At 40.0% G+C, this 9,787-nt stretch overlaps 1 protein-coding gene across 1 annotated transcript; it reads right to left on the reverse strand.

Moving 5' to 3' along the window:
• Window positions 1-262: 262 nt before the first annotated feature.
• Window positions 263-9,787, reverse strand: LOC5508293 (xylosyltransferase 1). Its single transcript, XM_032377081.2, has 10 exons — window positions 9,555-9,787; window positions 7,811-8,230; window positions 6,767-6,969; window positions 6,036-6,116; window positions 5,415-5,631; window positions 4,666-4,842; window positions 3,342-3,800; window positions 2,836-2,955; window positions 2,106-2,271; window positions 263-1,809 (listed from the first exon to the last, which is right to left on the reverse strand). The coding sequence occupies exons 1-10, from the start codon at window positions 9,750-9,752 to the stop codon at window positions 1,424-1,426; spliced, it is 2,427 nt and encodes an 808-aa protein (XP_032232972.2). The 5' UTR covers window positions 9,753-9,787; the 3' UTR covers window positions 263-1,423.

The following is a 9,787-nucleotide window of genomic DNA, read 5'->3' on the forward strand; positions in this document are numbered from 1 at the left end:
AATACACGGAGACACAGGAGACGAAGCCTTTGGCACCGTCTTGACCTGAATTCCGTTGCAATCGAAACTCGTATTAAGAGCTCAAGGCCATCAAGAAATCTTTCGTTGAGCGAAACGGGAACACCTCAAATGCATAAGCCTTTCAAAGTAGTCTTAGCCGCTGGTCTTGTTCCGGCAGGAGTGGGATCTAGCGATTTTCAAACGTCCAATAATAATAACCCACCGAAGTGAAAACAAAAACAAAAAACACTCACACACAGCATAAGATAATGCTGAACTTTTTATTTTTTATTTACATGTAAAAATTAGGCAAAGCAGAAACCCAATCCGACCATGCCTGCATTTTTAGACACGTTTTTAATAATATCTAAAACGTGATCATTTATTTGTGTAAAAAGGTACAAATCCGTAAACGAATACTGTACATAATTATAATTACTTCTTACTCTAAAAGTAATCAATATATCTTTTTCTTTCTATCTATCTTTCCATCTATCACATGGCTCTTTTTGAAATCACAAGTGAAAATCAAAAGTGGTTTCTCAAAAGTTCCTATAAAATAATCATAAAATCTTAAATAACACCATCGTATACTGTAGTTTTTGGTCGATCAAATTTAGAGAAAAAATCTCTGGGTTTAAGCCAAAGTTTGCTTGCACGAACTTTTTCCCTAGGGATTTTGGCTTGCCTTGGACTATTTATGTTTTTATTTGTAGTCTACCTACAGGCGTTGGAGTTTTATTTCGACGAGAAAACCCGGAGTTCGTTATTTGGCCGCCATTTTGGAAAATACGGGCGCGAAGGAATGGTGGCCTAGATAGCGAAATCCAAAGCCTACAGGTGGACTATTTCACCGAGCGTACGATACTGACCCTTGATTATAAATAACAGGTTATCTTTCAAATATAAAAATTTACCAATTTTTCAATAATTTTCCAAAATACATTAGATCTTATTTCGCATTTAAAATATATAATATATTTTTCTATTTTTTTTAGTAATCTAGGTTTGCTAAAACAAAAGGTGACTAGCATTCGCATGCAAGCTCCGTCTGAGGCTCAGTGAAAACTCGACGAGCACTACTGGACTCGTATTTAGCCATGACAGATCTAGTATTCCATAATTTATTTTTCCCTTGAAAACAGCCCTATACGACGAACCTAAAAACGACACTAAGCAAGTGTGAATAATTTAATAATATAACAATAAACCTACTCTGAAAATGATAATTTAGAAGTGCTTTCCGTCGAACAGCATATGTAAGGAGATGTATTTGGGATTGCTGCGGGCTCCCTGTGTTACCTACCACTAGGCTTTTTGTACAAAGGAGTGCGTATTTGGGACTGCTGCGGGCTTCCTGCGTTACCTGCCATTTGTCTTTGCGTAAGGAGTGTTTATTTGGGAATACTGCGGGCTCTCTGTGTTATCTTAACCTTCCATTCGCTTTCACTTTCCCAAATTCCGATTTTGGGTCCGGGGACTTTGTGCTCCAACGGGTTTCCTTACAGTCTGGTAACCGCACACAGTCTGGGACCGAACCATGCACCAGACACGTGCCTTCCACGCTCCAGAACCCAGTAACTACGTGATCAATCCAGTTATCCAGCTCTTGTCCTGATTTTCTGGAGTTCTCTGCAGCTTCCTTGGCCGCAGTTTCAGTGTTGTTGGCCTCACGGTCAAATTCGATCAGGAAGTCATTAGTGTTGTATATTCCGCCAGGGGGGCCGCTGTTAGCCTCCATAGCCTGCTGACTACTCACGGGTTCACCTTTGTCGAACGCCAGAGGGACGACTAGGAAACTAGTCTCGCCTGAGGAAAAGTTTACATAGGTTAGTATTTTTGGCAATTGAAAAATCATAATCGGATTGGGAGGGGTTTCTAGATCATCAGTAAACAGTAGCCCTGGGGATGAGGGTGGGGGTAATGTGGAGAGCGACAGCCTTAGAAGAAAGGATGTTTGAGGGAGATGTGCCCTGGGAAAGGAAGGAGGAAGCGTGGGGTGGGGCAGGGGGGTGAAGGCAGGGGTGCAGATGTGGGGGTTGGCTTCACTGCCCTACAGGTCGAGATGATGAATCTTTAAATGACGCATTTCCAGAAACACTTACCAATCACCATATCCTCGCCCTTGTCTGTATAAATCATCTTAATAATCCACTTGCCCGGTCGCATGGGTTTCTTAAACACCGGCTTGTGGAATGATACAACCCAGTTGTCGACAACGTGCATCTCGTAGACTCCTGTCACGACATTGATAGGGTCCACCCACATAATCTGGGGCGAGAAAACAACGTTACCGATGTAAATAACAATAACAACAAAAACGCCAATAATAACGATACTACGTGATCTGGGGTGGGGGGGGGGGAGACAACGTAACTTACATCAATAACCGACGGCAATAACAATAACAATAACTATAAAACCAAAAAATAACGTATTTTGTAGTGGGGGAAATGCATTTTTGGCTACACTTGACTCGTTTTCGTCGAATAAACTTCCTTTTTTTCACGCTTTCGACATCTGTGACACTCGATTGTCACGCTTTTGCCATCTGTGACATTAGATTGTCACGCTTTTGCCATCTGTGACACTCGATTGTCACGCTTTTGTCATTCGTTTGTCACGCTTTGGCCATCTGTGACATTAGATTGTCACGCTTTTGCCATCTGTGACACTCGATAGTCACGCTTTTGTCATTCGTTTGTCACGCTTTTTCCAGCTGTGACACTCGATTGTCAAGCTTTGGCCATCTGTGACATTAGATTTTTCATAACAACAATTCATTGCATTCTGGAAAGGATAATTTAGTCCCTTTTTAATAATTAAAATTATTACCTTGACGTCAAATGCGTCTCCATGCACCCAGCGATGAACCAGCACAGGGTCATCATAAGGGCCTATCAGGCGCGCTAGGTTACGGAACACCCGCTCTTTTTGGTCCCACGACGTCCCCACCTGGAATTCAGATGACAAAATATTAGGGACCTTAAGATACGACGGATGCAACGACTAGAATGGCGTAACCGAGAAAAAAATGTTTGCCTTTGTGACATTTTACAAGCAGTTTTAATGCAAAGGCAGGGAGAACGTAACCCAAAAAAATGACTTCATGCTTTACGCTAAATTCTAAACAAGTTTTTATAAAATTCACTCGATTTTGTAGTCACAAAATTAAAGACACGTCTAGAACCTTATTTCTAACATAGCGAGCAAGGAAAATGCATTTCATTTCTGGCTCTTTTCAATTATTTTTTGCCGTCGCCGATCGCGTTGCCGTCGTCGCTGCCTAAACTCCCCACTATCATGCTGACGGACGCTACTATGCTCAGGTGAATACTTACATCAAGCGATACGAGCCTTTGTGGACCGTTCTTCATATTCAGGTTCATCAGCTCTTCCTTCGCAACCGGCGATAACCATGATTCTAGCACCGCCCTCTGCTCTCCCCCATTCCGGGGGGTCTCAAACAACACCTCGTACAGCGTCACAACGCCGCTAAAGCGATCGTGCTGGTTCAGATAAGTGACCTCCCTCACCCCCTGGGGAGTGATCTGGCAGTCGTCCTGCATCCCCCGGAGCAAGCGCTTGATAGCGACGCGTGGAAAGGAGTGGAAGAAGGAGAGAAAGGGGTCCGAGGTACGCGTCAGTGTGTCCTCGTGGTGGTATAGGTTTTCCCAGTAGTAGTCCCATCCAGGGGTACCCTGGGGATATTTGCCGTACAGCCATTCGTCTAGTTGGTTGATGACCTCTTGGTTCACTATAGCCTCAAATTTACGCGCGAAGAAATTTGTACTTTGGCTCTGGGAATAAAAAACATAAAAGCTTAGGCTTGAAGCACAGATCAGAATGTTATAAAAGAATGTCGATCAACCACTCCTTAATTATTGTTAACAATTGAAAATACATTGGTTTATTTTCAGGGCAACTTCAAAATAACCACACACGATTGAAGTTGAATACCTTAGTAACGATATTTTATTCAAAGCATTTCAGTCAGTTGATTGAAATAGCCGATGAAAATCGATTCTTTGGGTGAGTCGGTATTGTGCGGGAGCGTAAAATGGCGGCGTGATTGGCTTTCTTCATGCCTGAGGCACAGATTAGTTCCAAGTGGGCTCAAGTATTTAGAGAGTTTCTACCCAGTTTACAATCATGAGGAAGCTAGTGTGAAGACAACTGTACGTACAGAAAAGTATTAATTTGCAGTTTTTTTTTAACACGGCCAACAGCTTAGACCCTGTCCCCACGTATCCGTTTTCGTTTGAAACACAATTTCGTTTGAAACACAATCCGTTTTATAAAAGATCTGCGTCCACACGAAGCGTTTTCATTTTGATACGACCCGTGCCCACGAAAACGCAGAACGATACAAAAACGATTACATGCTGTACAACGCATGTGTACTCGCGCGCTAAGTGGACTGGACCTGAGTTGTCATGCCATCGTTTTCGAAAGGTTCCGTTTATTCCGTCCCCACGGCACCGAAAGGCTATCGTTTCCAAATTGTTCCACTCTGGACATCTTTTTCAGATCGTTCCGTTTACGGTCAATTCGGTCATCGTTTTCGCGTTTACGTTTGGACGATACCCGTATCCGAAACAAAAAGGTGGTGTTTTCGAAAGAAAACGGAAACGTGGGGACGTCTGAATGAATGACTTGGTTTACCTTTATCCTAGCCATGTCTTCGGGTTTGAAGTTATTTGGCGAACATCCACACCAGTCGACAATATGTTTGTACTGACAACGACAGCCAAGTTTACGCTTCCAGTTAGTGAGTCGCAGATTGCTGGAAAGCCAGTTCTGGCAGTGTGGCCCATTGCGCAGTGCAGTGTGGAAAAACGACTACAGAACAGAAGAGTTTTATAATCAAGTGAGCAAGTTACACGGTCATGCGCAATTTGCAGCTTTTGCATCCATTTTAAGCTTGCGTTCTCACTCCGGCATGAGTTTGTTTAAAACCAAAGAGGACTCCATATGGAGTTCAAAGAGAATGCCTCAAAACGGTGCACCCTCTCTCAATCGTGTTTTTGAAAAAAAATGTTTGTAAAAAAATGGGAGGTGGGACCACCAAGGAAGGTAGATCTCGATCTACGAAACTGGCTTATTGAGGGAAGAGAAAACAGGAATGCAACACAGAGTTAACAGAAGGGTGGGAAAATTGGATAAAGGGGAAAAAAGAGAGCTGGAAACTGTGCTACCGGGAAGTCATTTGCAGAGAGCTTTAAGAGATTTGTAAAATGTAACGAAAAAACAAAACGAAAACAAAAACAAAGCATAACCCTTATATAAGGAAAGAGCTAAAAAAAAGTGTTTAGCAGCACAATGAAATTCTAAATTAGTTTGAATCTACAAAGCGTCTAAGAGCATGGCACAACTAAAATACTTCATACTTTTCCACTACAAGCGAGTCTTACCTCAGCGGGTAGGAGGGTGTAGCGGTACATGTGCTTCAAGCCGGTCACAAGTTCGTCACGTGACGTTACAAGGTAATCACAGTACTTCCGGTTGAGTGCGATCCAATCACTTCCGCCATCTATGTCAAGGTCTGCTGGGAGTTTCCGATCGCCCAGTCTCCACATGTGCTCATCACATTGCAGAAATGTGCGATCAAGTCCTTGCTTTTTGATGAACCTAGCAGGAATAAAAGCAAATGACGTTTGCAGTGCTTATGAAGGATAATTCAAAATGTGACACATAACAAGGGCGTGTCTAGTGAAAAAAGGCAGCGTTAGGTTCAAAGAAGTAATTCACCGACCCCTAAATTTCCCTCGCAATGCAACTTTGATTTAGAATATCTTGAAAATGAAAAGACTATGTCGCTTAAATTTTCAGGACTTAATATTCATCTTATAGGCAATTTATTGGCAATAGAATTAATCGCCTTCTTAACTACCAAAAAAAGGGGTCAACCGAAGTTGAACTCATTTTAACACATGAGCAGGGTGGGGACACCTCGGAGTCCCCCCCCCCCCCTGGACACGTGGCTGTGTGATCTAGCGGCAATACTCAGGTATGTAGGACCCAGTCCCTCTCACCTTGCTATATCCCTTCCATGTGGCTTGAGAAAGTTCACATCTCGGTGAGATCGCAGAAATGAGCTCAATACTGTATTTACTCTAACAGAATAATAAAAAATGCTACTTAGCACAGTAACAGTTTGTTGCCAAAGAAAAAAATACAGAGTAATGAATATATCAAATATTCCAGCGATTTCCAGAAATCAAAGCAAAACAATAAAAATGACCGGAGGATTTCTAGAGTGTTATTATGGTATTAAAAAAACTGATTAAACTATATATCACTACACTGTTGAAGCTGTTGAAAATCAAAATATGAAACTATGCTGTTTTACAGAGGCATAAAACATATATAACTTCAACGTTGTGTTGATTTATTTCCCTGGTTCCACCAAGCCTATGCATACCACCTTGTTATTCTTGAGCTTGTTTTCTAGTAGTACCAGTACGTTACACTGGTATTTGAACCTGCCATTTTTTGTTACTTTTGAACAGGGAAGATTCAGAGAAAAACATGGAAATATCAGAAAACATATGGTATAGGCCCTTTTTAACTTTTTATTTAATATCCATATGAAATAATACAGTTATCAGACAGATAGCAAAAATAATCATCAAAACTTATACAGGACCCTTCTCAAAGGGGAACTTTTCAGTGAAAGCGTAAGTTTAGTGTTATTTCGACAACCTCAAAAACAGTCAAAATCATGCAGAACAATCCTCATTACAGTAATTGACTTTCCACTTACTTGATCGGAAAATCGTTCCCACTCAAGTTAATAAAGAAGTCCCATTTCCAGTCTTTCTTTGCTATCAGATCCTCCATGCTCTTAAGCAACATCTGAAGGAGGGTTGCCCCACCCCATATTGTCGCCATGCTCCACGGGGCAAGAGCTGCATTAGGGAAGTCCTTAATCATGTTCGATACTTCACGGCGCAGGTAATCTGACCTCTGAAACAAGAAGGTAATATTAATCAGATACAAAAAATATCAGGATATAAAAAAAAAATGAATGCAGAGCCCGTCTGTGGGTAGTAACTGCCCCCATATCCCCACTTAAACAGCCCGTGTCAGCCGCCATTTTGTCATCCTTACAAAGTAACCAAGTGTGAAAAAGCATCCATTTCCATCGTCTGATTTGGGGAAGACAATACAAAATTTTCACTTGAATTTGTAAATAAAGTATTAAACTTTGTTTTTAGATGGCTATTTTCAAGATTTTAGCACATTACATTCCTCCAATTCTAAATAAAACAATAACAAAGGTGTGGCTGATAAGGGCTCTTTAAGATCAGGTTCGGGTGTACTGCAAGTATTTGCTAAAAGGGCACACCCAAAATATGGCAATATACAATAATATTACTTTTGGAGGCTGAGGGAGGAGGAGGAGGGGGGGGGAGATTTTTCTCTATCAATGGAAAAACAAAGTACAGCCTGGTTGTTCCCATGTCTGAGAGATTTCATAGGGTAAAGTCACTGTAAAATCACTGATGTTTTTCTTCCTAAACGAGGTTGTAATTTGGTTTGGGATTTGCAAGAAAAATGTGGATAACATCAAAATAATTGGTTATTAATTGACACTCCTACTAAATTGACTAAATGTCTGTTTTTGGGAGAGGGAGAAAAAGTTTTAATTGTATAGGTACGGACATAGCATGTTTGCAAGTAAATTCATAGTTTTCTAAGGAAGCCTTAGACTGCCAATTTATCATAATGACTGAACCTCCATCCCACCTGCCATGTGAGACTTAGTAAGGAAATAATAGCAGTTGTATCAAAACAAGAGACCTACCGTGTCTATATGGAAGTAGAAATAATGATGAGTGTGGTATATTACTTTAAATAATCGTCTAATCTGTCTCAAGGCTCTTCCATGAAGTGAGAGAACGTAAGCTATCCGTATCGGAGGCCCATAGGCTGCTGACTTATCATTCAATGAAGGTTTTGCAGGCGATATACTTGCCCGAGGTACAGGGCATAGTCTTTTAATTCCTAAATTATAAAGTCTATTGCTCTCAGCCAAGCAAGAAATTTTATAAATTTCCCTTTTGCAGGGTTCTGACTTTGCCCGACGCAGAGCAGATGTGGCATCCTTATGCTTTGGTTTGCATGGGGGCACAAAAGGAACTTTTGAGTGTTCAGTTTCTTTGTCTTTAGAAGTAGTTTGACTAGACTTTATTAATCCTCTCACATGATAACTATGTATATATTCCTGAAAAAAACAATAACAGAAAAGCAAAATAAGTAACACCATGGAAATTTATGGTGGACCTTAGTAGCAGATCTAGGGGGAGAGTTTACAGGTTTAAACCCCCTTTTGGGCTGCCAGAAAGCCATGTGCAACAACAAATAATTACCCCCTACCCATTAGTCACGGAGCCAACCCCCCCCCCCCCCCCCCCCACCACCACCCCCTTCAGTAAAAAGCTAGATCTTCCCCTGTCTTTTTTTATAGACCTATGTGGCATTCTATTGTTGTTTTTATTTCAGCCTCCCTATAAAATTGTATATACTTTACTGTTTTTCCACCAGTAGTCTATTTTCTAATGCATTACAATAAAATACTTTAAACGATCGTAAATTATATTTAAGTGCTGTTGCTATGGGGATACAAATATCACCCTAGTTATAATCAAGCAAATAAATTTATCCCTAGGCGATAGCAAATTAGTGAAGCTATTATTGAAACTATTAAATAATCTGTAGAAATATGGATTCACTCTAACATCATTAAAATTTCAAAAAAGTTTATAGGACCATAACATATTATGTTTAGTGTTTAAAAATACAGAAAATATTTCCAGCTAAATAGTTAAATTAGTATACATGTGTGACAGTTGACCAACAAACTAAGGCAAATATTGGATTAACATGGAAATTGTTTTAAGGGAGAGCTTAAGGCGGCCTGCATTTGAATAAAAAAAATATACATATGAAATTTATTTTATAATAATCTCTGCAACAGAGAATTTATTTATTATTGAATGTCAACAAAGTAAACAGAGTCATTGAGATTATCCTGTCTCTCAGTAAAAGAGGATATAATTAGGATAACCGTTACTTTTAGTTCACAGCTTTGACTTGTTTTTCTGCATTACAATTCAATTAATAGAAAACAATTATAAGTAAAGCTTATCTTATATAAGAGCGAAGCTACATTCATGACCCGTCGGTTACATGTAAATAATTTAGCAATCTCTCAACGCAAGAACAAAGAAAACTAAAATGGCAAGTCGAGCTAAAGGAAAATGACTTTATGACAAAAAACAAAATAGAGGATATACTTTAGGTATTCACTTAAAATGTTATGAATTGTTTTGTTGGTTGGCAATTTGACAGAGCAATTTCCAGCTGAAATTACAAAGCCGCACTAACAAGGCTTTGATTTTTTTATTTCAAATTAAATCGGCCAGTTTAAAATACCACTATTTGTGTAGAATAACTGACTGGCCAGAAAAAAAAAATATTAATATATATGTTTAGATCAGATTGCATTTAGACAGAATACACAAAGCATTGATTATGGAAAAACTCACGCTTTCCTCGACTGATTTCCACTTTCCCACGTGCGAACTCAATCTGTGGTGAAAATTATCTATATGATTCCTTCCTTGTATTGGGTGATCATCTGGCCAGTCCCTCGATGAAAAGTGAACAGTTGTGAGGATTTGAACCATCAGAATAAGGCCAGCTATTGCAAATATAAACCTAACTATACGAAACTTTGCCGCCATCTTTTAATTTAGTATTGTTCGGCCGTGTATTTTGG

Source organism: Nematostella vectensis, chromosome 12 (genome assembly GCF_932526225.1).
Source record: "Nematostella vectensis chromosome 12, jaNemVect1.1, whole genome shotgun sequence".
Taxonomy (NCBI): Eukaryota; Metazoa; Cnidaria; class Anthozoa; order Actiniaria; family Edwardsiidae; genus Nematostella; species Nematostella vectensis.